At 49.2% G+C, this 26562-nt stretch overlaps 3 protein-coding genes and 1 long non-coding RNA gene across 8 annotated transcripts; 1 reads left to right on the forward strand and 3 right to left on the reverse strand.

The window, feature by feature from the left end:
- The first annotated feature begins 2956 nt into the window (after positions 1–2956).
- AAAS (aladin WD repeat nucleoporin) lies at positions 2957–15877 on the forward strand. Of its 4 annotated transcripts, none has more exons than XR_008419425.1 (16): positions 2959–3222; positions 3875–4002; positions 6924–6979; positions 7273–7364; positions 7553–7599; positions 7858–7956; positions 8270–8413; positions 13557–13677; positions 14021–14145; positions 14336–14396; positions 14516–14606; positions 14810–14903; positions 14986–15053; positions 15195–15276; positions 15363–15472; positions 15592–15630. XR_008419425.1 is itself a non-coding variant. In XM_019419511.2 (16 exons), exons 1-16 carry the CDS (start codon positions 3100–3102, stop codon positions 15814–15816), a joined length of 1641 nt encoding a protein of 546 aa, XP_019275056.1. In that variant the 5' UTR covers positions 2961–3099; the 3' UTR covers positions 15817–15855. The 4 variants fall into 4 exon arrangements, 3 of the variants coding, with proteins under 3 accessions (XP_053750764.1, XP_019275056.1, XP_053750765.1); XM_019419511.2 differs by having other exon boundaries at positions 2961–3222; positions 15388–15472; positions 15592–15855; XM_053894789.1 differs by lacking the exon at positions 15363–15472 and having other exon boundaries at positions 2957–3222; positions 15592–15877.
- On the reverse strand, positions 3635–9083 carry LOC128774920 (uncharacterized). The gene is made up of 2 exons (XR_008419426.1): positions 8440–9083; positions 3635–4045 (listed from the first exon to the last, which is right to left on the reverse strand). It is a non-coding gene; the product is annotated as an uncharacterized LOC128774920 (long non-coding RNA).
- Positions 15878–16122: 245 nt separating the features above from the next.
- Positions 16123–22239, reverse strand: MYG1 (MYG1 exonuclease). 2 transcript variants are annotated; one of them, XM_019419516.2, is made up of 7 exons: positions 21993–22237; positions 21782–21894; positions 18932–19091; positions 17052–17204; positions 16791–16913; positions 16495–16676; positions 16123–16339 (listed from the first exon to the last, which is right to left on the reverse strand). In XM_019419516.2, the coding sequence occupies exons 1-7, from the start codon at positions 22209–22211 to the stop codon at positions 16144–16146; spliced, it is 1146 nt and encodes a 381-aa protein (XP_019275061.1). In that variant the 5' UTR covers positions 22212–22237; the 3' UTR covers positions 16123–16143. The 2 variants fall into 2 exon arrangements, with proteins under 2 accessions (XP_019275061.1, XP_053750766.1); XM_053894791.1 differs by lacking the exon at positions 16791–16913 and having other exon boundaries at positions 21993–22239.
- A 244-nt stretch (positions 22240–22483) lies between these two features.
- PFDN5 (prefoldin subunit 5) lies at positions 22484–25647 on the reverse strand. Its single transcript, XM_019419518.2, has 6 exons — positions 25515–25647; positions 25210–25312; positions 24886–24917; positions 23670–23744; positions 23448–23553; positions 22484–22688 (listed from the first exon to the last, which is right to left on the reverse strand). The coding sequence occupies exons 1-6, from the start codon at positions 25584–25586 to the stop codon at positions 22612–22614; spliced, it is 465 nt and encodes a 154-aa protein (XP_019275063.1). The 5' UTR covers positions 25587–25647; the 3' UTR covers positions 22484–22611.
- Positions 25648–26562: the final 915 nt, after the last annotated feature.

Consider the following 26562-nt stretch of genomic DNA (forward strand, 5'->3'; position numbering starts at 1 on the left):
GCTTTGAAGAGGGCCGCGTTCCAGGGCTCCTCCCGCGGACTGGGGTTGGGGGCCGCGGCGGAAGAGACGCGGGGTGGGGGAAGGGGTCCCGGGCTCCCGCCCCCATCCCGCCGGGCAGGCTCCCCGGGACCCCCCGGGGCCTGGCCCTCTCGCCTCCCTGTCCCCGCCTGTCCGGTGCCAGCCCCCACCCGCCGCGGCCTCGCGGTCCTTCCCTCCCGGCCCCTCGGCCCCTTTCATCTTCCCTAGACTCCGCTTGGGGTTTTGCTGGTTTCTGGGAGATAAAAACCGCCTCAAATAGCGGCGGCGCGCTGCCAGGACAAACAGGGCCCGGCGGGCCATGTGCGCCTGGTTACCGGCCCTGAGCCGGGGCGCCGGGCCTCTGCGGGCCGATCTCCGGGCACGCAGGCTCCAGCGGCGCCTCCCGCCTCCCAAAGTCGAGGGCCCCTTTAAAAGCCTCGGGCAGGGCCGCTGCCTCGGTTTCCCGCCCAGGTCGTAGGGAAGGACCCCCCCCCCCTCCCATTTGGAGACCGCCCGCTGAGCTCTCGGAGTTCATGGGGGCGGTGGGTCACAGTCTCTGTGTTGCCGGGGCCGCCGCGCCCCCTGGTGAAGTTAGTGGGAAGTGCGCTAGGCCTGGAGGTCGGCCTCCCAAGAATCCGCAACTCGTGAAAAACACTGGACAAACCTTAAACACCGGGCAGGCGGGGGTCCGATGTGAATACACGGCGCACTGTTCCTCCTCCCCAGTTCACATTACAGGGTGAGAGGAAGGCCCCTAACCCGTAATTACAACACAACCTGTTGGTGAAACTCAGGCTTCACCAAAAGGAGGTGGAAGTTGCAGGCCTAGTCCGCAGTGATTTCTTGGGGGATATGTATGGGTTGGATGGTGCCATGATTGAGGTTCAAGCAAAAACTTTGTCGGCGGGTTCTTAGTGCTCCCCACTAACTGTCAGAGTCATTGACTCCCTCTTTTCCTCCAAAGCTTGTACTGCTTCCCCTTCTCAAGGAGAGCTTTTCCAACCAGTTTCCCCAACTACCCTCGGCTTTTCTCTACATCCTTTAAGTTTTCTGTAACATTCCAGGTGACGGTGAACTAACCTAGCAAATTAAACTGAGGCTATTTAAAATTTGGTCTGTGCAGTATTACGTGGGAGGCGTTTTGGAAATACAGCTTAAAAGCTCCACCGCAGAATCTGCGTTTTTAGCAGGATTCTCTGGTGGGTCTATGTTCACTAACATTTGGAAAGTACTAGAGTGGAGGAGACCCATGGCTTTCTCCTTGTTAAGGGCATTTTCAGAGGAGACTTCTTGTTTTCTGACCCTGGAATAACTCTCTTGGGGGCAACTTTTCATGTAGAAGGAAGGGGCAGACAGAGTCCACAAATGCTAAACTTAGAACGCCCCCTAGTTTCTCCAACTTGACTGGCAACTCTTAGGAGCAGTGACTATGCCTTATACATTTCTGTGTCCCCAGAACACGGTCCTTGGAATTGCTCATTAACCTTTGTTAAATGAATAAACCAGGGGCACCTGGGTGACTCAGTGGGTCAGGCACACGCCTCTTGATTTCGCTCAGGTCGTGATCTTGCTGTTAGATTGGGCTCTGTGCTGAGACAGCGCTGAGCCTGCTCGGAATTCTCTCTCCTTCTCTCTCTGCCCTTCCTCTGGTCGCTCTCGCTCTCTCTCAAAAGAAATAAACATTGAAAAAAAAATCAATAAATCAAAGCCAAGGTCACCAAGTTCATGGCAGAGTTATGGCTAATCAAGTGTTTAGTACTTTATGAATTATTAAATGGCTTCATTTCCATTATTTTGTATGGCAAACAACCATGTGAAATAATGAGGACAGTGCAAAAGTGAGGAAGCTGAGGCTCAAAGAATTCAAAGACTTTTCCAAAGTCACACAGCTGCAAGAAGAGGAGCTCCAATTCTGCATTCTAGCTCCATCCTTTGGAATTAGAATAAAATCAATCTCACTTTTATTCTTTTTAAAAAATATTTTATTTATTTACTTATTAAATTAAAAAAAATGTTTATTTATTTTAGAGAGAGAGAGAGAGGCAGAGTACGAGCGAGGGAGGGGCAGAGGCAGAGGGAGACACAGAATCCAAAGCAGGCTCCAGGCTCTGAGTCGTCAGCACAGAGCCGTAGGTAGGTCTCCAACTCACCAACCGTGAGATCATGACCTGAGCTGAAGTGGGACATTTAACCCACTGGGCCACCCAGGCGTCCCAAGATTTTATTTTTTAAGTAAACTCTACACCCGACTTGGGGCCCGAGCTCGCTACCCCAAGGTTGAGTCGCGTGCTCCACCAACTGAGCCAGCCAGGCGCCCCTATCTCAATTTTTAGGATGCCTGGTTTTGATATTTTTAGGTCCAATCTCTCTGTGCCTCACTTTCCTCTTGGTGACAGAACAGTACCCACCTCATGGGGTTGTTGTAAAGATTATACAAGCACCTTACTGTGTAATACGTGCTCAGGAAAGGTCACGGTTTTCTAATTGTTCTCACTCCGCCCTCCACGCCTAACCCTGGGGACCTGAGGTTTCGGACCTCTCCCTCTCCCTCCCAAGGTTTCCCCTGACTTTACTCCTCTCAGAGGCTTTTCCCTCAGCTTTCTAGCCAGCTGCCCCAGACAGTCCGCATTTTCCTCTGGATGATCCACAGTCCTGGGAGAGTTTAATTAGATACTTCCCTGAACGTGGCTTATTTTGGGCTTTCCGAGCGCTGAGAGGGGGAGTGGGAAACTGTGTCGTGGAGTCTGGAACTGGGAAAAACAGCAGTCTCGCATAAAACAAACTAACAAACACGCACACACAAAACCCGCTCCGACCATTAACTAGGGGTTGGCCCCGCGACACGCCCGCGCCGCTCTCCCTCCCGCCGCCAGGAGGCGCGCTAGGAAGCTCTGGAAGTCGGCCCCGGACTGCGCACGCGTTCGTGTTCTGCCTTACTCTTCCCCTCACTTCCGCTGAATTTTGCAACGCTGTTTGTCCCAGACGGCGACCCGTACGGATCCGAATCTAGCCCGGGAACTAAGAGTTAGAGGAGCGGGATCCGCGAGTTTACCGATTCCGGACGGCCTCGCGACCGGCAAGATGTGCTCCCTGGGATTGTTCCCTCCGCCGCCGCCTAGGGGTCAAGTCACCCTCTACGAGCACAATAACGAGTTGGTGACAGGCAATAGCTATGAGAGTCCGCCTCCTGACTTCCGGGGCCAGGTGGCTGGGGCGAGGAGGGAGGGGACCTACAGACATGGGGGCGGGGCACGGGGCACGGGGAACCGGAGGCAGCGTAGCGGGGACTGGGTAGCTGTCCTCAGTCCGACGAACTGGAAACCGCCTGGCCCAGGTTTGAGAATAGAAGGGCTGGAATGTATTTTAGGGCTGGGATTGGAGAGTGAGGGATGTCGAGGAGCTGTGGGGGCAGGCCTAGAGAGGATGGAGAGAATGAGGGAGAACTTAAGGGGATGTGAGGGTGCAGGAGAACTACCGAAAAGTTCGGTAGTTCTCTACGCTGCGGAGGCACAACCTGGAGCGTTTTTTTACCCACAGCGTTCCTAGGGAGGAAAAGGGAGAGAAACTGACACCTACTGAGCATTTGCTACGTACGAAAGAGGCTCTGAGTCAGATGTGCTTCACAGATATTATAAGATTTAATAATCACAGCAATCCTATGAAATACTCTAGTTTTCCAGATAAGGGAGCTAAGCTCAGTTTCCTTTTCCCACCAGGGTTACATGTATGGGAATGGGAAACAGGTGTTTGGAGCCTCTTACTCTTAGCCCAGACATGGTTTGGAGATTGACCGGGAGTTCAGCAAAGATCCGGGGGAGACTGACTCATTATTACACCACTTATTTCTGGCCTATAGTGGATCAATCTTCCTGTTCTGAACCTGACTAAGGATCCCCTGAAGACCCCTGGGAGGCTGGACCATGGCACAAGAACTGCCTTCATCCACCACCGGGAGCAGGTGTGGAAGAGATGCATCAACATATGGTGAGAGGTGGCAAAGGGTCTCCTGGGCGGTGGTCTGCAGATCCTGAAGAAGATGGGGTCACTGTCCCTCTGCCTTGGGCTGACAAGCTCTTTCTAGGTTAGGGCTGGATATCATCCATCATAACAAATTAGCTGCCCTTACTGAGAAACCTAAGTCAACAGTAGTTCATTTCATCTCCAGTGACTTGCCTTGCTTTCTGATTTGATTAAGTGAGTCTGCTCCCTGCCCCCTCTTCACATCATTACCACTTTCTGAGCTTTTGTCTGAAGCTTAGGTGTAGGTATTATGTTGCAGTGAATAAATAATCTCCTATTTAGGTCATTCATTTGGTGCATCTCCCTGTCTGGATTCAGTTCCTGGCTGTATCACTTTTTAGGTGTGTGATGTTGGGCAAGTTACTTAATCACTTGGTCCCTCTCTTTCCTCATCTGTAAAGTGGAACCTATCTTACAAGGTTGTAGTGACAATGAAATGAATTAATGGATGTAAAGCATTTAGAGAACAGTGCCTGGCCCTTCATTAATCATTTAGAGAACAGTGCCTGGCCACACATTAATCCCTTCGAGGGTTAGTTATTATCACTGTCATGTGTAGGATAAATTCCTACAAATCCAATAGGTGGGTTCAAAGGGAGTGTTCCTTTGTACTCTCACGAGCAGCTGCTGCTTCTCCCCGCCTTTTTCTGTGCCCCCTCTTCCTGATGTCCCTTAAATATTGGTGTCCTGGGCTGGATCTAAAATTGATACTTCATACCGGGTGTTGCCTTGTCTGCCAAACCCCCTCGGTTGGCTCTAACACAGGCTTCAGACACTCAGCATGTTCAAAGCCGATCTCTTCATTTCCTTTTCCAAACCTGCTTCTACCTTGTGTTTCTCGTCTCAGGGAATGTTACCTTACTGCTCATTCAGGAGCAAGTGGGTCGAAGGTAGGCTCTGGGGCAGACAGGTTGAATCCTGATGCTACTGCTTCCTACCTAGGTCACTGTGACCATATTAATTTTTCAGGCTTCTGTTCTCTCATCTAAAAATGCAGATGTTGGGGCGCCTGGGTGGCTCAGTCGGTTAAGTGTCCGACTTCGGCTCAGGTCATGATCTCGCGGTCTGCGGGTTCGAGCCCCGCGTCGGGCTCTGTGCTGACAGCTCAAAGCCTGGAGCCTGTTTCAGATTCTGTGTCTCCCTCTTCCTCTGACCCTCCCCTGTTCATGCTCTCTCTCTCTCTCTCTCTCTGTCACAAAAATAAATAAATGTTAAAAAAAAATTTTTAAATAAAAATGCAGATGTTAACAGTACCGATTTTGTAGGGTTGTGATGGTGGCTGAATTAGATAATGAGTGTGAAGCATCTAGCCCAGCCCCCGGCATACTGTAAGCAGTATTAGCTGCCATAAGTATTACATAGGTGTTTCCTTTGCTATTACTCTTACTAATGTCTATAAGCTTTCACATTCTGTTTATTTTACTTTTCAGCCTCTCAAATCTGTCTGCTTTTCTCCAACCTTATTGGTTCAGAGCACTTTGGCCTTTTTTCCAGATTTGTGAAATAGCCTCTTACCCCATCTCCTTCAATCCGTTTTTGTCCCTTTCTAATTTGTAGCTGGACTGATCTTTCTTTCTTTCTTTCTTTCTTTCTTTCTTTCTTTCTTTCTTTTTTTTTTTTTATGTTTATTTTTGAGAGAGAGAGAAAGAGAATGAGTGGGGGAGGGGCAGAGGGAGAGAGGGAGACACAGAATCTGAAGCAGGCTCCGGCTCCGAGCTGTCAGCACAGAGCCCGACACGGGGCTCCAGCCCACAAGCTGTGAGATCATGACCTGAGCCAGCGTCGGATGCTCAACCGACTGAACCACTCAGGTGCCCCAGATTGATCTTTCTAAAATGCCAATGTGATCAGTTGATTCCTCTGTTTAAAATCCTTCCATCGTGGGGAGCCTGGCTGGCTTGGTTGGTAGAGCATGACTCTTGATCTCAGGGTTGTGAGTTCGAGCCTATGTTGTGTGTGGAGATTACTTTAAAAAAAAAAATCTTTTCTTGGTCTTCCATTCGCTGGCTTAGGGCAAGTCTTGATCCCTCGATCTGCTTACAAGGCCCTGAAAGACCTCTGAGCCTTAGTTGTCTTGTTGGTAAAATGAGCAGAATGCCATTTAGATGAATGTGATAATTAAATGAAAGGATTATATATAAAGTGCCTAGCACATACTTGGCACTCATTAAAATGTGAGTGCATGTTTTTTTTTTTTTTTTTTTTAAAGATTTTATTAAAAAAATTTTTTTTAGGGGCGCCTGGGTGGCTCATCTGGTTGAGTGTCCAACTTCGGCTCAGGTCATGATCTCATGTCTCGTGAGTTCAAGCCCCATGTCGGGCTCTGTGCTGACAGTTCAGAGCCTGGAGTCTGCTTTGGATTCTGTGTCCCTCTCTCGCTGTCCCCCTTCCTTGCTTATGCGCTCGCGCTCTCTCTCTCTCTCTCTCTCAAGAAGAATAAATAAAACATTAAAAAAATTAAAAAAAATTTTTTTAAATGTTTATTTATTTTTGACAGAGAGAAAGGGAGAGAGCGCAAATGCACAAGCGGGGGAGGGGCAGAGAGAGAGGGAGACAGGTTCCAAAGCTGCCTCCACACGGACAGCAGAGAGCCTGATGTGAGGCTTGAAGCCATGAACCACCAGGTCATGACCTGAGCTGAAGTCAGATGCTTAACCAACTGAGCCACCCAGGCCCCCTTAACATTTCATTTTTAAGTAATTTCTACACACGATGCGGGTCCCGAACTCACAGCCGAGAGATCAGGAGTCACACACTCCACTCACTGAGCCAGCCAGGTGCCCCTGAATGCTCTTATTTTTAACGCATGTTTATTGAATGAATATAACTTGTGGAGGGAGACTGAAGGCATCAGAATAATCTGACTCACGGCTTTCTCTCACCAGGCGTGATATGGGCCTTTTTGGGGTGCTGAATGAAATTGCGAACTCGGAAGAAGAGGGTAAGTGTTTTCCCCTCCAGCCTTCTCTAGTTTTATGGTTGGCATCTCCCCTCCATATTTTTCTTAACTTCTCCCAGCCCATTTCCCTTTAGCCCTGTTTTTCCTGCCGCATTGCTGTGCCCGTGCCATCTTTTCTCCCCTCTGCCTACCTCACATCCCCCAGAGTGGGTACCCCAAGCATTTGCTAGGCGGAAGGACCTGGGGGATGCTCGTCCTTGCTCATCCTTCATCTTAGGGTACACATTGAGAGCCCTGTGAATGGTTTAACCAGAGCTGCTTCCTCAACCTCACAGTGTTTGAGTGGGTGAAGACGGCGTCCAGCTGGGCCCTGGCACTCTGTCGATGGGCCTCCTCCCTCCACGGGTCCCTGTTCCCCCACCTGTCCGTAAGTTTGGCTCCCCCCCAACCCCACCCATTCCAGCCATTGCTCCCTCACTCCTGCCCCCTTCCATTTCCCATTCCTTAAGGTCAGGGTGGGGTGGGAGTCTGCAGAGGGTGGGAGCAGTGCAGCTCCCATTGAGGGGATAAAATCCCTGTGTCCCAGCACCCCCTCTATCCGCTTTGTTCTTACAGCTCAAGAGTGAAGATCTGATTGCCGAATTTGCCCAAGTCACAAACTGGTGAGTGTACGAGCTCCAAGGCTTTTGCGGGAAGGAAGTCCTGAACCTTGGAACTTCTCTGAGGGAGAGGGTAGTCAAAGCAGAGACCCCTCCCACTGCTTTCCTGACTGTTACCCACATTCTCCTTCCTCCTACTTCCCGACAAAAGAAATGAAAAGGGAAAAACAATACTGCCCTCCCGGGAAAGGGAATCTGAGCCTCTGGCCTGGGGGACGGGAAGGTGCAGGTTCCCCTTCCTCATGCTCACTCCTGCGCCAGGTCCAGCTGCTGCCTGCGGGTCTTTGCGTGGCACCCCCACACCAACAAGTTTGCGGTGGCCCTGCTAGATGACTCAGTCCGCGTGTATAATGCCAGCAGGTATGTGGCAGGCCCCGACTCTGCAGTCTCCATGTCCATGAGTCATCTCCCTATCCCCGCTAGCCTTGGTTCCAGGGGTCCTGTAGTTCCTGGGCCTGGTCCACAGGACCCCTTCCAGAATCGTGTCAGGGAGGCTCTACAGCTAGACACGTCCTATTTCCGGGTCTAATCTTTATCCTAGCCTTCTGTCTCACAAAACCCCTGGGCTCCGTGTGATCAGCTTTCTTCTCTTGGCTTTCCCTCCTCAACTGAACTCCGGTCCCCTGAGCTATAGTGTCCCTGCTCTGACTCAGCTCCTTAATCTTCCCCACAGCACTATAGTCCCCTCCCTGAAGCATCGGCTGCAGCGAAATGTGGCGGCTCTGGCCTGGAAGCCCCTCAGTGCCTCTGTCTTGGCTGTGGCCTGCCAGACCTGCATTCTCATCTGGACCCTGGACCCCACCTCTTTGTCTACCCGGTGAGTCCCAGCAGCCTCTGTCTTACCTTGGCCTGAGGGTTGAGGCCAGGCCAGTGGTGGTGGGTTTTGAGGTCTGGAAGAAGTTCTTTGTCTTCACAGTGCTTCGCAGGGCTGTGGGAGAAGCAGACCTAAGGTCAGCGTCAAGGTGCTGAGAATGCCATAATCTAGAGAAAGGGACGAAACTAGGAACTTCAGGAATTGTGGGGAGTGTGTATCCATGGATTGTGGAGTGGAAAGACTTGTCTTTTTCAGAGGACTGTCTGATGTAGGGTTTAAAGGAAGTGGGGGAGGGAATTAATGTAGACAGAAGTTGAAATCAAGGAAATTTGAAGAAGAATACCCACGAGAACTAAGTAAATATAAAACCAGAAACTGATTCTTTGAATTATGAAGAAAGAAAGAAAACTTTTTGGCCAGCCTTATCAGGGTAAAAGAAAACATCAAAGTATAGTATTTTCAAAGTGGGAAAGAAGAGATAACAGCAGACATGGAAGAAAATAAAAGAACTATTAGAGAATATCATATACAAGTTTAGACCAACCAATGAAAATCTAAAGGAAATATTTGATTCCCTAGCAAAATTTAACCAAAGTGGATTGTGTAAGAAATTAAAACAGATGAGCTCTACCATTAAAAAAAAAAAATGCCAGGCTACGGGGCTCCTGGGTGGCTCAGTCAGTTGAGTGTCTGACTTTGGCTTAGGTCATGATCTCATGGTTAGTGGGTTTGAGCACCGTGTTGGGCTCTGTGCTGACAGCCTAGAGCCTGGAGCCTGCTTCAGATCTGTGTCTCCCTCTCTCTGCCCCTTCCCTCACTCATGCGCTCTCTCTCTTTCTCTCTCTCTCTCTCAAAAATAAATCAACATTAAAAAAAAATGCCAGGCAATTTTGCCAATGAGATGGCATTATGAGAGTTCTATGATAATTTGGATGTTGTTTGTTTATTTTTAAAGTAGGCTCCATGCCCAACATAGGGCTTGAACTTTGAGATTGGGGCATGACCGTGAGATTGAGTCTCATGCTCTACTGACCGAGCCAGCCAGGCACCTTTCCATATTTTTTGAATTAGATCAGATCATTGAAAAATTTGGAAAGCCTCCTGATTTTTTCCCCTTTTAATAAACTTTATTTTGGTATAATTTTAGATGTTTAGAAAAGTTGCAGATAGTACAGAGTCATGGTACACCTGTCACCCAGTTTCCCCCATTGTTAACATCTTATGTTACCATGTTACCTTTGTCAAAACTAAGAAACTGATGTTTGTACATGACTAGCTAAGCTCTGACTTTCTTCAGATTTTACCAGTTTTTCCATTGATGTCCTCTTTGTGTCCCAGAATTCATCCTGATTTATTTTTATGAAGCTAAATCCTAAAACTTAAACCTGACAATAAGTAGTATAAGAAAGATATTTGAGCATAGATTCAAAAATCCTAAATAGGGCTGCCTGGGTGGCTCAGTCAGCTAAGTGTCTGACTTTGGCTCAGGTCATAATCTCACAGTTCGTGAGGTTGAGCCCCACTTTGCTGAAAGCTCAGAGCCTGGGGTCTGCTTCAGATTCTGTGTCTCCCTCTCTCTCTCTGCCCCTCCCCTGCTCATACTCTCTTTTTCTCAAAAATGAATAAACATTTAAGAAAAATATTAAAAGTTCTAAAGAAAATATTAGCAAATAGAGTCCAAAAGCATATTTATTTATGTATTTTTTAAGTTTATTAATTTATTTTGAGAGAGTGTGTGCACGTGAGTGGGAGAGGGGCAGGGTGGGGGTGGGGAGAGAGAGGCCCCAGCAGACTTCACCCTGCCAGAGCAGAGCCTGATGTGGGGCTTGAACTCACCAACTGCAAGATGATGACCTGAGCCAAGACCAAGAGTCAAGTGCTTAACCAACTGAGCCACCCAGGTGCCCCCAAAAGCATATTAAAAAAATCTTAACCATGTAGAATTTTTCAGAAATTAAAGACTATTCATTGTTAGGAAATCTATTAATATGATTTATTGCACTAGCAAGTTAAAGGAGAAAAATATTTATGTCCATAAATGCTCTTCTTAAAAAGCAGACATTCCAGGTGAAAACAGAAAGTCAAATAAAATACAAAGAGATGACCTAACATAAAAATTTATTTAGGAGGGAAAAAAAAAAGTATTTACTCAGAATCAGTAGCTCTCGTGTTAGACAGTGAAATAGGAAATATTAAAGGTATTTTCTTCAGTAATGTGAAGATAAAGACAGTTACCATTATCACTGTTATTTTTCTTTTCTTTTTTATATTTTTAAAGATTTTATTTTTTGGAGGTGCCTGGGTGGCTCAGTTGGTTAAGTGTGTGACGCTTGATTTCGGCTCAGGTCATGATCTTGCAGTTCGTGGATTCAAGCCCTGTGTTGGGCTCTTCACTGACAGCACTGAACCTGCTTGGGATTCTCTCTCTCTCAAAATAAAGAAACATTAAAAAAACAAACAAACAAACAAACATTAAAAAAGATTTAATTCTTTGAAGTAATCTCTGCATCCAAACTGGGACTCAAACTCACAACCTGAAGATCAAGAATCGCACATTCTACCAACTGAGCCAGCCAGGCGTCCCTCATTGTCACCATTGTTAATCAACATTATTTTTGGAGATTCTAGTGCATGCATTAAAACAAAAAAAAATGTGATGCCTTGAAAACGAAGGGAAAATTATTATTCTTTGAAGGTAGGATTTCATACCTAGATAAAACAAGAGACTCAACTAAAAAAACTGTTTGATCTAATACACCTAAATGTAGTAAGGTGACTGGATCCAAGAAACCAAAAACTTAATAGTTTTCTTTTATACCTATAAAAATTATTGAGAAATTGAAGGAGAAAAAATATTCTATTTACAGTACATACACTTACTGAATCACTAAGAATAAATTATTAAATGTATTTAATCTACCAGACATCTGAAGAAAGTTGTGGAAGAAACTTGAACTAGAGCTGACTAAATGGGGAGACATACTATATGCCCAGACAGGAAAGTGTAATCACAAAAATACCAAATTAAGTGGACTTGCAACCAGAATTCTTCTGGCTTTTGTTTTTCTGAACTGGGCAAAATGATATTCAGAGTTTTTATTAAAGAATAAATCTGGAAGAATTGCCAAGAAAAGTTTGCAAAGAAAGAATATTGAGGGGAGTTTAAAAAAAAAAAAAAAGAAAGAATATTGAGGGGAGACTTGCCGTACCCAGTATTAAAATATTTTATGAAGTTACAGTAATGGAAAGTTACCACTGTCTGGATAAACAAACCAGATCAGTATAACTGAATAACGGAACAGATCTAAGAATATATGAAAATTGAATATGTGATAAATTTGGCTTATTATTACAATAAAGAAGTTTAGTGTGTGTGTGTGTGTGTGTGTGTGTGTGTGTGTGTGTGTTTTAGTAGTTTAGTAGTGTTGGGATAACTGGCTATATCCTTTTGGGAAATCATAAAGGTAGTCTTTGCTTTATACTTTACAAGTAAATTCCAAGCAGACTAAAAAACTAAACATAGAAATAAGGGACTAGAAGAAAATACAGAATATTTCTTATTCAGAATGATATTATTAAAATTAAAATGTTTGATAATATCCAGTACTAGCAAGACCAGGAAAGTGGATACTTTTTTTTTCTCGTGAGAAGACTATATTGTACAAACTTTTCACGAAATAATTTGTTGGTGTATTTATATTTACTTAGTTAATTTTTGAGAGAGAGACAGAGTGAGCAGGGGAGGGGAGAGAGAATCCCAGGCAGGCTCCACACTCTCAGCAAGGAGCCGGATTTCACACACTGTGAGATCATGACCTGAGCTGAAACCAAGAGTTGGACACTTAACTGACTAAGCCACCCAGGCGCCCCTATTTCTTAAAAAGTGCCAGCCTTTTTTACCCCCAAATTCTGAACTCATAGTAACGTGAGTATATAAGGATATCGATACAGAGAATTTTTTTTCCGCATTGTTTGTAATAAAACATTCCGGGGGTGCCTGGGTGGCTCAGTTGATTAAACGTCCGACTTCGGCTCTGGTCATGATTTCACGGTTCATGAGATTGAGTCCTGTGTCAGGCTCTGTGCTGACGGCATGGAGCTTGGGATTCTCTCTCTCCCTCTCTCTGCCCCTCCCCTGGTCACGTGTGTGCTCTCTTTCTCTCAAAATAAATAAAGAAACTTAAAAAAAACCCTACATTGTAAACAATTGTGAAATCTCCATTGGTGGAGGCATGAGTGAATGAATTACAGTTTATCTGTTCAGGGGAACGGAGACAGTGGAGCCACTGAAAAGAATGAGATGGATCTCTGTGAACGGACCTGAAAAGATAACTGACTTAATGTAAAGTTCAAGAATAAGTTGTGTTCTATGATCTAGGATCTCACTGGCACTAGAGGTAGTTACAGTTTGGTGGAAAAGGGAGAGGATGGCATTGATTCAGGTCACAGCCTGCACCCGCCAGGCCAAGTATGTGGTTCTGGATGTACAGAGCTGACGAAGTCACAGCCTCGTGGTGGAGGATGACCTCACATGCAGCACCTTTGTGACAAGCAGAAAACAATGCGGGAGCACAGACAGGAAGACTAATTCTGACAAGGAAAGACAGAAAGACAGGGTTTGCAGCACGGGATGAGTTCTGGGGAGCAGCAGCAGATATTTCTGGAAGAGAACTTGCAACCCTGAGGTAGAGTCATAGATGATCCCAGGCCCCAGGCCGGGCGATGTGGCGGGGAGAGGGCTCTGGTCTGGGGCAGAGCGCGGCCTCTCCCCTGCTCAGCACCATCCAGCTTTGCTGGTCAGTTCTTGCCTCCTGGAGGCCCATGATACAAGCTTCCTCCCTTTCATGCACTTTCATCCATGGACCTCATGGTGGCGACTCTGCCCTTTCTTCCTTCCTTCCTTCCTTCCTTCCCTTCCTTCCCTTCCTTCCCTTCCTTCCCTTCCTTCCCTTCCTTCCCTTCCTTCCCTTCCTTCCCTTCCTTCCCTTCCTTCCCTTCCTTCCTTAACTTCCCTGACCCTTATTCATGTCTCCTAACTTGGATTTGAGGGGCCATTGGGTTTGGAAGTTTTAGTGGAAGGCAAGGAAGTAGAGTCGGGGGCATTCCTTTTGTCGCCTTCTGACTTGATACCGTTTCCCCTCGGCAGACCCTCTTCTGGCTGTGCACAAGTGCTCTCTCACCCTGGGCACACACCTGTCACCAGCTTGGCCTGGGCACCCAGTGGGGGACGACTGCTCTCAGCTTCACCTGTGGATGCTGCTATCCTGGTGAGTGATCCCCACCCCTCCTTTGGCCATTTGAGCCCCCTCAGACGTGAGGCAAGAGCATTCTTCTCTGGTGGTGGACAATATCCTGGGGGCTCCACTGACATTGTGGAGCCTGCTTGGGATTCTCTCTCCTTTTCTCTCTGCACCCTCCCCTGCTTGCTCTCTGTCTCAAAATAAATAAAGTTCTGCTTGCTATCCCTGTACGTATAAACCTATTCTCCTGTTTTAACAGCCCCTCTCTTGCTTCCTCCCCTTTCTGTGTCTTTCTACCTAGAAGAAGGGCAGCCCCCGTAACAGGTTGGGGATGCTGGAGTTTCCTCTCACTCCTGCTCCTTCTGCCTAGGTATGGGATGTTTCAACGGAGACCTGTGTTCCCCTTCCCTGGTTTCGTGGCGGTGGGGTTACCAATCTGCTCTGGTCTCCGGATGGCAGCAAAGTTCTGGCTACCACTCCTTCAGCTGTCTTTCGGTGAGTGGGAGGAGAGCAGGGGAAGGGGTAAGGACAGGAATGACCCAGAGAAAGGCACTTGGCTCCTGGAACTTCCAGCAGGAAGTTCTGTGACCATTCTCTGACCTGGCCCTGAGACCGGCAGAGGGAGGGAAGTACAAGTTTTGGAACCTAGAGGTCCTAAGCTGTGACCTGACTCTTTCCGGTGCAGAGTCTGGGAGGCCCAGATGTGGACGTGCGAGAGGTGGCCTACTCTGTCAGGGCGGTGTCAGGTAAGAGGCGACTGTGATTCAGACAGCCAGGGAGCAGGTGGGCCCCAGATTGTCCCAGCTTGTCTCCCTGTGTCCCCCTACAGACCAGTGTTCCTCTACCTTTTGTTCCTTGACCCCAGGCTGGCTGCTGGAGCCCAGATGGAAACCGACTGCTGTTCACTGTATTGGGGGAACCACTCATTTACTCCTTGTCATTCCCAGAACGTTGCGGTGAGTCAGGGGAAATGGCTCCGGATGCAGAATATCTGGGGCAGTCAGAGGAAGGCAAGAACCCCCTGGAATATGCTACTCTGAAGGATAAAGGGAAGTAAAACTTGGGAGACTTGAGAGGTGTTGATGCTTACAATAGGTGGGAGGCAGGAGACCAGTGAGAGGCCCTTTCCTGTACTTCAGAGCCTCTGCCCTTCTTGCAGGGGAGGGAAAGGGGCGCGTTGGAGGTGCAAAGTCAGCCACCATTGTGGCGGATCTGTCTGAGACAACAGTACAGACACCAGATGGAGAGGAAAGGTGAGCTGATTGGTGAGGGAGGGGCAGTCAAAAGGTGGAGGGGCCATGCTGAGCCCTCCCAACCTACTGTTCTGACCCATAGACTTGGGGGAGAGGCTCACTCCATGGTCTGGGACCCCAGTGGGGAACGTCTGGCTGTGCTTATGAAAGGTAAGAGTTGGGGAGGAAGGACTTTGTTCGGCTACAGCCATCTTCCATTAATGGAGGGTGTCCACGTCCTGGCTGCAGGTCTCCCCCCTGCCCTGGGATTCTGCCTACAGGGGGCCTTCCTGTCACATCCATTTCTTACAGGAAATCCACGCGTCCAGGATGGTAAACCAGTCATCCTCCTTTTTCGCACTCGAAACAGCCCCGTGTTTGAGCTGCTTCCTTGGTAAGTGCCAGGTAGGCCCATCAGGTCTGGACGCCCACCAGCTTTCCCACACCGAACCCACATCCTACTCCACTGCCCGGCTCCAGATGCCTGCTCACCTTCTCCCCCTAGTGGCGTTATCCAGGGGGAGCCCGGGGCCCAGGCACAGCTCATCGCTTTCCATCCTTCCTTCAACAAAGGGGCTCTGCTCAGTGTGGTGAGTAGGCCAGGCTACTGGGCTCTTCGGGAGCGGGGCGGAAGAACCCAGGGCTTTGGCTGCTGTGTGGCCTTCTTTGGGCCTAGGCTCTGATAGACTTTTTTTGTCCCTCTCTGCAGTGCTGGTCCACAGGCCGAATTGCCCACATCCCTCTGTACTTTGTCAATGCCCAGTTTCCACGTTTCAGCCCAGTGTTTGGCCGAACCCAGGAGCCCCCAGCTGGGGGCGGAGGCTCTATTCATGATCTGCCCCTCTTTACTGAGACATCCCCAATCTCTGCTCCATGGGACCCTCTCCCTGGGCCACCGCCTGCCCAGCCCCACTCCCCTCACTCCCACTTCTAATAATAATAATAATAAATTCCCTTCTTTGTTTTCCACTCAGTTATGAGACTTTTTTCCAGAGAGTTGCGCTGGGGTTTAGTGAAGAAAAGAAGGTGTGGACTTTGGGTTAAGATGGCTGTGTCACTTTTCATGAATTGGGTCAGATTATTTAACTTTAAGAACTGGGTGGTTTTCAAATGCTTTGGAAAGCAAAGCTGAGAAAGTACCTACCATGGACTTTGGCATATAATAAACATTTCACTTTTCCCAAATTTCAGCAGGTTCCCAAAAGGGTGCAGGGCAATAATGGAGCAAGGACTTGATCAATATGAGACAGATGGCATTTTATTAGGGTAGGGGACTTGTGGGACGCATCGGCACTGGGCGCTGGGCCAGGGTGGCACGGGCCATGCTCAAGGCACCCTCTCGGGTGTGGTGCCCACCAATGAAGCCGCTGGTGTGGACAAAGATGCAGCCAGGAATCCCACTGACCTGGTCCAGGGCCTCATCCCGAAGTCCCCGCCATGGCTCTGGCAGGGGCAGCCTACAAGTGAGCAGAAAGAGGAAGTTGGTGGGAGCAAATGGAGGCCTTGAGAAAGAGAGAGAGGGAGCACAGAAGAGGCCAAGGTTAGTGGCTCCCTCTGATAAAGGGCTGAAACAGACCTGAAGGTCTGCAGGGCGGTCCTCTAAGGGTCTTACCGGCTCTGGAATGAGTGGGGCTCCTTGGGCACACACTGTACCCGCCACTGTCCAGCCTGGTCAGTGTAGATAACAAAGGCGATGGTCACCGGAGGGGACAGCCCAGATTCCAGGTGGTAGAGGTGCTCCTTCCAGGGGCATCCACCTTTGGCCAGTTCTACTATCTCCCCACTTGGGTCCACCTGAAAGGAAAGCATGGTTGGAAGGTTCAGGATGAAAGCGGGAGCCCCTGCCGACCGGCAGCCTACCAGTAGTCACCAATTCGTGAACCACAGTGCCTCCTCCCAGGCCTGTACCTGGAATCGCTGGGCCAGGGCCTCTTCCACCAAGGCCCGGGCTGGCAGCCAGCTGTGCTGGTAGAAGCCCACTCTCTGCAGAAACTCCTCTCGAACTAGATCCATTGCACGCTTGAAACCGGCCTGGGAATCGTGGGAATCAGAACCATGGTGCCGGCCCCAACTTTTGACTTTGCTAAGACTGGAAGAGGCAACCACTCTCATTTCCTCCCCCGAAGCACTTACGTGCCTCACAGTCCCTTCCCCTGGACCTCTCCTTACCTCGGTGTCTTGGTTGGGCTGGTTCCAGGTAGGATTAAGCCGAGCAACCCGGGCGCTCAGTGTGGTGGTCAGCACATATCTAGGCTCTCCCTCCTCCCACTGGGAGATCCCATTGTCCACTGCATCCACCTCCTCCACGAAGTTCTCGTACATCTAAGGCAGCAGCGGGAGAAATGCTCTTGAGGGTACCTACCACTCGCATATAGTTGTCTAGGTTTCAAAGTATGCACACACATACTCTTTCATTGAATCTTCACGACAGTCCTGTGAAGCCTCTCGGCATTCATTGGACGAGGAAAGGGGGAACTGGGGCGTTCAGCGGCTTAAGGTCAAGCTAACAGTGCTGGGGCTGGAATTCTGATCACCTGACTTCTAATCCAGCACTCCCTCCACTACTGTGTGGAGCCTGAGTCAAGGCCAGTGTGTGTGGGGTGGGGGCTGCTGACTTCAGAACAAGTTCCATGAGGGGCTCTGTGGAAGTGGATGGATCTCTGGCTGAGAGTGGGTGAGTCTCCAGGGAGGCCGAATGGGCTCTTCAGTGACCTGGTGAATGAGGTACAGAGGGGTCTGGCCAAATACGAGTCAGGTAGAGAGACGGCTGGAGGAGACACAAGCTGGGATGTGGTCCCAGGGAAGCCCAGAATGTGCCATGTGCTGTACCTCTTGAGCCTGCAGAAATGGCAGGGCAGGGCCTCGAGAGCCTGGGGGGTAGAAATGATATGCGATATCAATGTTTAAAGCAAAACTGCCCGACACACAGGCCTACTATATCACTATGTCTGCGGTTTGCAGAAAAGTGCTGTTCTTGGGGAGAGCCGATATACTCCTCTGTGCCCAGCACCTCTTGGTCTGGACCCCAACATGATGCTCAGTTAAAACTTGGTACAACCTCCTTTAATTGCTTAGAAACCCCTCAGCAAAAGGGAAAACGGACTCCAGCAGTCTAAAAACCTTAGTATTCCAAAAACTCCAGTTCAACCATTTATATTTCTTCACTTCTTTGGATCATACTCCTCCTGTGTCACAGGGGCAGATGACAGGCAAGAGGAGACAGAAATGAACTCAACGGCCTCTGCAACGACCAGAGCTGACTAAATCTGAAGTTTGACTTATGTTTTTAAATGTACTTATTTTGAGAGAGAGAGTGCACATGCACGAGTAGGGGACAGGCAGAGAGGAAGAGAATCCCAGGCAGGCTCCAAGCTCAGCACAGAACTCGACTCGGCGTTCAATCTCATGAACCGTGAGATCATGACCTGAGCCAAAATCAAGAGTCTGCCGCCCACCCGACTGAGCCACCCAGGCACTCCTGAAGTTTGACTTGTGAGCTTCATAGGAGTGGGGTCAAGTAGGTGTCCTCAGAATCCCTGTTTGATGTGACACGTGTGCCAGGGTGAGTGGCCCCATCCCCTCCCCACGGCAGGAACATGTTGAGCCGCTGGCAGGGGGTGCTGATGGAACCTGCAGATGTTTTCATAATCAAACCCTTCCCAGCTGAGCTTCCCAATCCGTGCGTCCGAGATCTGCCCCCGACCCCCCTTCAGGGCAGCCAGAACCTCTAAGCCTTAATGCTTCCAAACGTAAGCAGCCACCTCTATTACCAAGTTGTTAATGCATGTCAGGTCAAGAAAAGGACCAGGAAATGCTGCTTTACGGTTTTCAAAGCCCTTCTCCAAACACCACCTCATCCACTTCTCACAACTGCCCCAGGACAGAGATGAGAGAGACTGACCATCTCCTTGTGAGAAGATGAGCTTGAGGGAGAGGGTGCTCAGCTAGCTCTGGGCCAGGAATCCTGACCTGAGGCCCAGTCCTGTGTGAGGCCCACTCCCAGCTGGTGGAGATGCATATACGGGTCATCTCTGTCCTCGGGTCCCCACCTTGTCATAGATGGTGCCCACCATGCTGTCCTCTTCGTTAGTGCCCAGCAACTGGGCCAGCAGCTTGTGCCCGAAGTGCAGATAGATGAGTCCCGCACTGCTCAGCTTGGTCTGCCACGGCTTCCCAGGAGACAGGGAGCTCATGGTCTCTGTGAAAGATCTGAGGAGCACAGGGAGGTGGGGCTGAGGCAGAGCTGCCCCAGGAAACCCACAGTGTGCGTGTGCATGTGCACACACGAGTGGGTGAGGACGCTGGAGAATAGTCAGGAGTTGGGAGGAGGAAGCCCAGCTGTGAAGGCTTCAGCTTTTCCTTGGGGTTCAACATGGACGTCAGCTTGGAGTCCCCATTCATACACGCATTCAACAATGGTTTATTGAATGCTTACTACATGCCAGGCTTTGTGTTTTAGACGTTAGGGATTACAAAAAAAAAAAAAAAAAAAAAAAAAAAAGACCTAAGACAATGTCCCTGCCTTCAAGTTCATCTATTAAAGGTAGACAAGCGGGGCGCCTGGGTGGCTCAGTCAGTTAAGTGGCCGACTTCAGCTCAGGTCATGATCTCGCAGACCGTGAGTTCGAGGCCCGCGTCGGGCTCTGTGCTGACCGCTCAGAGCCTGGAGCCTGTTTCAGATTCTGTGTCTCCCTCTTTCTGACCCTCCCTCGTTCATGCTCTGTCCCTCTCTGTCTCAAAAATAAATAAACGTTAAAAAAAATTAAAAAAAAAAAAAAAAAGGTAGACAAACACACAAACGACCAAGTGAATGCTCTAGCTAGGTTATAAACAAAGATAAGGAGGGAAGGGGGAGGGAGTGCGTTCAGGCCAAAAGATGAATCAGTAGGTGTCGCCAGCCAAAGAGTGAAGGAGAAAAGGCGTTCCAGGCAGATGGAACAACATGTACGATGGCTAAGAGATCTTTTCATGGAACTGCAAGAAAGGCAAGCTTGGATGCGAGGAGTGGCAAAAAATAAAGCTGGAAGGGTCAGCAGGGACCAAATCATGGGAGGCCCTTCCGCTGTATTTTGGAGCTTGGACTTGATGTATACATAGTGGGGAGCCACTGAGAGACTTTAGTGGATAAGTGCCTGTTAGAGCACTGTGCTGGCTGGCATACCAAAAAAAAAAAAAAAAAAAAAAAAAAAAAAAGCAAGATTACCTGCAGCGGTGTAGGTGAGTGAGGAAGGCAGAAATTTGAATTCTCAGTGGCACAGAGAATAGGGAAAAGGTACGGCAGTTCTCAGGGAAACAGAAACCAACCACAGCTATAATTTCTAACCACCAGTCCATCATAATCCCCTAGGGAGCTCATTTTTTGTTTTAGTGTTATTATTAGTACAAAAATATTTATAAAATGTCCATAAGGTATAAAGACTAACATAGTAACTCCCTCAGATAAAAGTTTAAAAAGAAGCAAAACTAAATTGTTGATGGAAAACAGACATGTGCTGAACCACACGGCAGATAAAGGGCATGATGGACACAAAATTAAGGATACTGCTTACTTCTGGGGACACAGGAGGATGGGACAGGGAAGAAGTACTTGGCACAGATGCAAAGGTAATGGTAATGTTCTAGTTCTTAGGTTGGGAGATTGGTTCTTAGGTGTTCATTACAGGTTTTATATTCCGAAAACGTACATTCTTTTATGTATCAAATGCTGCATAATTTTTAAAAAAGTACATAAAATCATGAGAAAAAAGGAAATTAGTCAAAACTGTCAAATGTCCCAAAGAGGTCAACTGAAGTGAGACCTTCAGCCAGCAAACTGAGTTTGGTGGTGAGGTCACCGGTGCCCCTTCCATGAGTACTGCCAGTGGAGAGATTGGGAGAGGACCAGCTAAATGAATGAATGGAATGAACTGGAAGGGAGGTGGAGCCAGGGTCCGCTTTTCTTTTGAAGACAGGTTTGAAGGGAGGGGAGGAGATGAGGCTATAAATAGAGGGTTCCCACACCACATCATTTATGAATGTAATATGTACACTTGGGAAGGAAGCGAGGGAGAGAAATACTTAGAATTAAAATAAAACATCCTCATAATCTCTCGGAGATCACCACTTTCAACAGTGTGGTGTATATGAAGGAGGGTTTTGTTTTTCGGTTACTCCTTTGATTTCCAGGCGGGAGAGGGGAGGGGTGGGCAAAAAGCAGCAGAAGGGCTGGGGTTCTGGAGAATGGCGGTGTGAGCCCCCAGAGTTAAAAGTAATAACATCTGGAAAGGGGTGAAGAGAAGGGAATGAGTTTCCTGAACAGGACGGAGGGAGCTGAGGATGCCTGGGAGTGGGAATCTGAGGGTGTGCCCGCAGAGGCTCAATTTCCTTGGAAAAGTGGGAGAGCTTTTCCCGGGGGAGCTGGAGGAGGCAGGGCCTTGAGAGGGGAAAAGGGCTGGAACGGTCCTGCGGACGATGGGCTGGCCTCGGAAAAGACTTCCCAGTGGAAGAGTATAAACGAAGCGGAAGACCACACACGTCTGAGCGGCCACCAACCACCGCCACCGCGTGGGCCCAGCTGTCTGAAGCGGCACGGACACGTGAAAGGACGACCCTGGGCTGGGGTGCTGACGGGGGCGAGGACGGCGCCAGTGGGAGGAAAGCCTGGCTGAGCGGAGGAAGGCAGCCGGTCGCGAGGGGCCAGAGGCCGGCCCGGGAGCCAAGGGAGGCCCGAAGCAGGATGGACGGGTGCAGAGAGGGCGGAGGGCTGGCGGGCTGCCGTCCCGCGGGACTCGGGGGTTGGCTTTCAAGGATGAGGCGGTCCCCTTCGCTGACGCGGGCCAGACCACCGCGACGGACGGCTGCCTCGGAGCGGAGGAGAGCCGAAGTCAAAGGAGTTCAAGAAATGGTATCTGGGAGCTCACCTCTGGTGATGGTCATATCGGTGTCTCTGCGGGTCGTACTCGCCACCCACGTCTACCACGATGTCACAGGCGGCCAGTTTTTCGGGGTCCCGGGTCCGCACGATCTCTGCGTCCTGCAGGGGACACAGGAGGTGAGGGGGCGGCCGGGGTCGCGAGGGAGGAGGGGCGCACGGGCGCGGCCCGCCCCGGAGGCACGTTCGGCCCACCGTACCCGGTACTCGGGCAGGAGGCGCAGCAAGGCGCACGCCAGGGCCTCATCGCAGTGGAAAGTGCCGTTGTGCGTCCCGATCCGGGGCGGTGCCATGCGGCTGCCGCGGGGTCGCTTGGACGGCGGGACGGACTCCAGGCTGAGCGTTCGGGGCCCGGCCCGGGAGGGTGGCGGCCGTAGCAGCAGCAGAGGAAGAAGACCACGCAGGGAGCGGTGGCCCATGCAGCCTCCCCGCCGTGGGGAGGCTGGTCGCCGACCCGGAAGAGGAAGAGCCCGCTCAGTTCCATTTCCGCTGGACGGTTCCCATGGCAACCATCCGCAAAGACCAGGTCCGCTCGGCACTTCTCCCCAACTCCCCGAGGCTCAGGGTGGAGCCTCCGAGATAAGCACCGCCCCATCCCTACAGAGCAGGCTCTAGGGAGGGGCACAGCGTCTCGACCACCGCCCTCCGGTCTCACCACCAGTCCTTTGCTTAATGCAAGAAAAGACCAACATTCTGCCCAGCTGGCACATTTATTAACATGAATAAGACCCTTCCCTTCCTTGACCCCAGGAAGCCACGCCCACAAAGTCCCAGGCTCCTTGAAGCAGGGTCCCTCTGTCCCATTTCTGATACAAGTTCTCAGGCCTTGGCAGTAGCCTGAGTTGCCCCCAGGGCTGTGAGCTGCTGAATCTTCTGGCTCATCATCTCCATGACAGCTGTGGAAAAAAAGAAGCGTTCAGACCCTGGTCTGGAGCTAGAGGGGAGAACCCAGAGTTCAGGAAGTGAGAAAAAAATTAAGGACAGGTGGACAATCAAGTACAGTTAATAAAACTTTTAACACAGTGATTCACTTGGGGACACACACAAATTTAGAGTCTACAATGTGTCTAAATATGATAACCACTGGGACATAAAAATGAACAAAATACAGTCCTAAATGATTGAAACATAACCAGAAAATTATACTGTGGACGAGAGTTTTGCCTTTAGAACAGTGCTTCTCAATTCTGTGTAACGGAATTACCTGGGGAGCTTTTAAACAAACACTGACCCCCAGAACTCCCCCACCCTCCGGTTGATTTAATTGGTTTGGATCAGACTCGGGCTTCCTTTTTAAACTTCCTGGGTGATTCTAATGTGTAACCAGGGTTGCAACGGCTAGTCCTTAGTTAGGGCTGTATTTCTTTCCTGTGTGTTCATTTACACATATCATTTCCCCCATTCCATCCCATTAGATAGGAACTCTTCAAGAACAAAGATATAATTTCCTTCTTCTAAAATTCTCAAGCACCCAACCCAGGAATCCACAAATAGTGAATCTTTAATGCACAGAATCTAGACAATAACACATCTAGACATCAAACAGAAAGACATGGCTTTAGTCTAGCAAAGGGGATGTCCCCAGTTCACACTGGAATCCACGTTCTTTATCATGGAGGTAGAAAGAGTGAAGAGATGCTCCAGGCCAACCTTACCCTGTTTCATGGCATGCTTCTCCTGCAGAGCTGGCTGGATTTTCTCCATTTGCTTGGTGAGGAAGTCTATCTTCCTCTTGAAAAAGTCCTTGGCATCCTCAGCTGTCTGCAAGGCCAGAGGTGAATGAAGGGCTAAGAAAAGACCCCATGCTGCACTCTAGCTCGTCCCCTAAACTTCCTTTCCCTGCTCAGAGAGGCATCCATGTGGTTACTTCCACTCACCTTTTCTACATAGTAGCCTGTTCCCACATCGATGAGGACATGTTCCACATCATGTAGCTTCCCCGGGACATACATCTGAGAAGTAAGGATTAAGGGAAAACTAGCCCAGCAGGAGTCATGATTCCCTGTCAGCTAACCTGCTTGGCCTTTTCTAAAAAGCTACAAGGCACAAGGACTGAAGGATCTGGAGGCCTTAGAACTATACCTATACACTCCAGATGGGGAGGGACAGAGAACTCGGTGCCTTATGGAGAAAGGACATATGCTGGAAACACTCTCTGGCCCTCCCATTCTCCAAGCAGTTCTTATAATTCTTCCCACTAGCCCCTCTAGAAGGACTACATACAGTGTTTTCCTACTGCTGTGGAGTAGTAAAAGTGAAAAGCCAGCCTCAGGGCACCTGGGTGGTTCAGTCAGTTAAAGGTCCAACTTCCACTCAGGTTTTGATCTCACAGTTCATGGGTTCGAGCCCCTGCGTCAGACTCTGTGCTGACAGCTCAAACCTGGAGCCTGCTTCGGATTCTGTTTCCTTCTCTCTCTCTGCCCCTCCCCTGCTCAGACTCTCTCTCTCTCTCAAAAATAAAAAAAAAAAAAAAACATTAAAAAAAAAATAGCCAGACCACTTTCCCTCAACAGCCCCAATCACAAAATCACTAGCTAATTCCCGACGGACTTAATGCTAAGTGGCCAATCCCTATGACACTACTTCTGTTGTTTTCTTTTCAGCCTGTCAGTTCTCAGCTTCCAGGTGCCCTACTGTCACAACTCACTCATTCAAGTAAAACAATCCAGATTTCTTAGTAACAACAGTTTGGAAATAGCCACTGTTAAACCAAAATTGAGGATTCACACACAGAGCCGACCCCCTTGTTTCTATATCCTATCCTTCTATCGTTTATGTCTTCTAAGTTATTAGTAAAAGTGTAAACACACCTGTTTTGTCTTCATATTAGAGGATATTCTCAAACAGCAAAGGGAAATAATCACACCTCAATTCTATATATGCCTTTGTGCTCACAAAGCATTAGCTGGATATTGGCCCCAGGCTAGGAGAGGTATAAAGTGTGTACAATAAGAGTGTTCTCAGAATCATGGGTACACTCTGCAGTAATCAAAACTAATCCCACCTTTTTTTTTTTTTTTTTTTTTTTCCTCGAGAGAGACAGGTGAGAGAGAAAAAGAGACAGCAGGGTAGCAGTTTCTGTCGAAAGGATACAGAACTCGTCAGTGGGACGAGTAATTCTTTCCCTGTGAAAGCAATTAAGACAAACACGCAGGGAAGGTTAAGACGTTAAAGGGAGTTCCAATAGGCACAGCACAGAGATAGTAAGAAAAGGACGGAAACAGGGACAACAGGAGCAGAGGAATGTCCTGTACGTTTCAATTCTAGGCAGGCAACATGCAAAGGGCTCACGTAGCGGCATACAATACGTAGTGGATTGCTTTCTCTTCTCAGGTAAGGACAACTGGATTAGAAGGCGGGGCGAGAGTAGCCGGCTCACCACATCCCCCATGTCGCCTTCACGCGCCTACCCCATACCCTCGTTGTTCTTGTTCAGCACGTTCAGACAGTCCTTGGCTTCCACATACTTGGTCTGTACCACCTTGAGCTGGGCAATGGACGTGGACAAGAACTCCACTTCCTAGGGAGGACGGTAGACAGGGTCAGTCTGGGAGCTGGAGAAAGAGGGGAAGCACTGACGGAGAGGGGGCTCGTCCTGGGATGGTGTGGGGGTTTCGCAGGGGAAGGCAAGCATCCCAAAGCGGGGAGGAACGGGGGCGAGGGAGTACGCGTGGGCAAAAGGGATGTGAGGCGGGAAAGGGATGTCAGCCGCCCGTCCTCACCTGGTCCAGCTGGTTCTTGAGCATCTCTAGCTGTGGCAGGTTCAGCTCGGTGATGTTAACTGACTGCGCCATGTTGGGAAGGAGGACTAACGAAGCGGAAGCCGCCTCGGCGAGCAACGCTCTAGCCGCCCTCTGCGCATCTCGATGGATGCGCCTGGAGGCCTCGCTGCGCCGAACATCTCTATGATCCTCCATCCCGGAAGAGAAAGAAGGACTGGAGTCTTTAACTTGGATTGTAGAGCGTCTCGTGATTTTCACAAAACCTCGCCCGCCTGGCATAACAAAGTTGTAGCAAACAGGCTTCCTACCCTCAAGGAACTTATAAAAATCTTAAAAATATCCAGTTCATAACAATATTGCAAAGCAATGTATGCTACTCCACGTGGGTCGTATAAACATAGTGAATGACAGGCAAGCAAGAAGCCTGGGAAGTTCGCGGGTCAATAGCATCGCAAACGCGGTGCTTTGGGATCACCAAGAGTCTGGTGATGGAGAGAATAAGGAGACATGTTATCAACCAATAAGTACAGTACAAGGTTTATTAATCAAAATGACGTTTTACCATGTGTTAGATGTGAGGGATACACAAGAGTGTAAGATAATGTGCTTCTGAGGAATTTAACAATCTAGTTGGTGAGAGAAAAAACATATGTAAATAGAATTCCAGAGAATCTACTGCTGACGTGTACGGTCCTGACAAGTGTAACAGGTGTATGTGGGGGAGAGAACAAGAGCCTCTAGCACCCACGTTGGAGCAGGGCACGGCAGCTGAGGCATTAAAGCTAGTGTTACTCCCAGGATACCTGAGCACAGGAAGACAAGACAGACATGATGGGACCTGGCCAAGACACTCTCAATGGGTCTATCTCTATCCTTCCTGAAGCCTTTGTATCCACTTAGAGCATTTTCGGGGGAGGTGGGGGGTGGGAGGAGAGAGAAAGAGGGAGGGGAGGGGGAAGGAGAGAGAGAGAGACAGAGAGACTGACTCACAAGCAGATTCCATGCTCAGTGTGGAGCCTGACTTGGGGCTCCACCCATGACCCTGGGA

The sequence above is a fragment of the Panthera pardus genome, unplaced genomic scaffold (genome assembly GCF_024362965.1).
Source record: "Panthera pardus isolate Hobbes unplaced genomic scaffold, ASM2436296v1 HiC_scaffold_6, whole genome shotgun sequence".
In the NCBI taxonomy this organism is placed as follows: Eukaryota; Metazoa; Chordata; class Mammalia; order Carnivora; family Felidae; genus Panthera; species Panthera pardus.

What these genes read in the sequence shown, in the direction of transcription:
- PFDN5 (XM_019419518.2), bottom strand. Translation starts at nt 25,586, where the DNA reads ATGGCGCAGTCAGTTAACATCACCGAGCTGAACCTGCCACAGCTAGAG. An exon ending in GCTGAACAAGAACAACGAGG is followed by an intron (nt 24,918 to 25,209) that starts GTATGGGGTAGG and finishes TTGCTTTCACAG; the next exon opens with GGAAAGAATTACTCGTCCCA. An exon ending in GAAGCATGCCATGAAACAGG is followed by an intron (nt 22,689 to 23,447) that starts GTAAGGTTGGCC and finishes TTTTTTCCACAG; the next exon opens with CTGTCATGGAGATGATGAGC.
- MYG1 (XM_019419516.2), bottom strand. Translation starts at nt 22,211, where the DNA reads ATGGGCCACCGCTCCCTGCGTGGTCTTCTTCCTCTGCTGCTGCTACGG. An exon ending in TGGGCACCATCTATGACAAG is followed by an intron (nt 17,205 to 18,931) that starts GTGGGGACCCGA and finishes CTGCTGCCTTAG; the next exon opens with ATGTACGAGAACTTCGTGGA. An exon ending in AGCCCAACCAAGACACCGAG is followed by an intron (nt 16,914 to 17,051) that starts GTAAGGAGAGGT and finishes CACGATTCCCAG; the next exon opens with GCCGGTTTCAAGCGTGCAAT.
- AAAS (XM_019419511.2), top strand. Translation starts at nt 3,100, where the DNA reads ATGTGCTCCCTGGGATTGTTCCCTCCGCCGCCGCCTAGGGGTCAAGTC. An exon ending in TGCGAACTCGGAAGAAGAGG is followed by an intron (nt 6,980 to 7,272) that starts GTAAGTGTTTTC and finishes TCAACCTCACAG; the next exon opens with TGTTTGAGTGGGTGAAGACG. An exon ending in GTCATTCCCAGAACGTTGCG is followed by an intron (nt 14,607 to 14,809) that starts GTGAGTCAGGGG and finishes CCCTTCTTGCAG; the next exon opens with GGGAGGGAAAGGGGCGCGTT.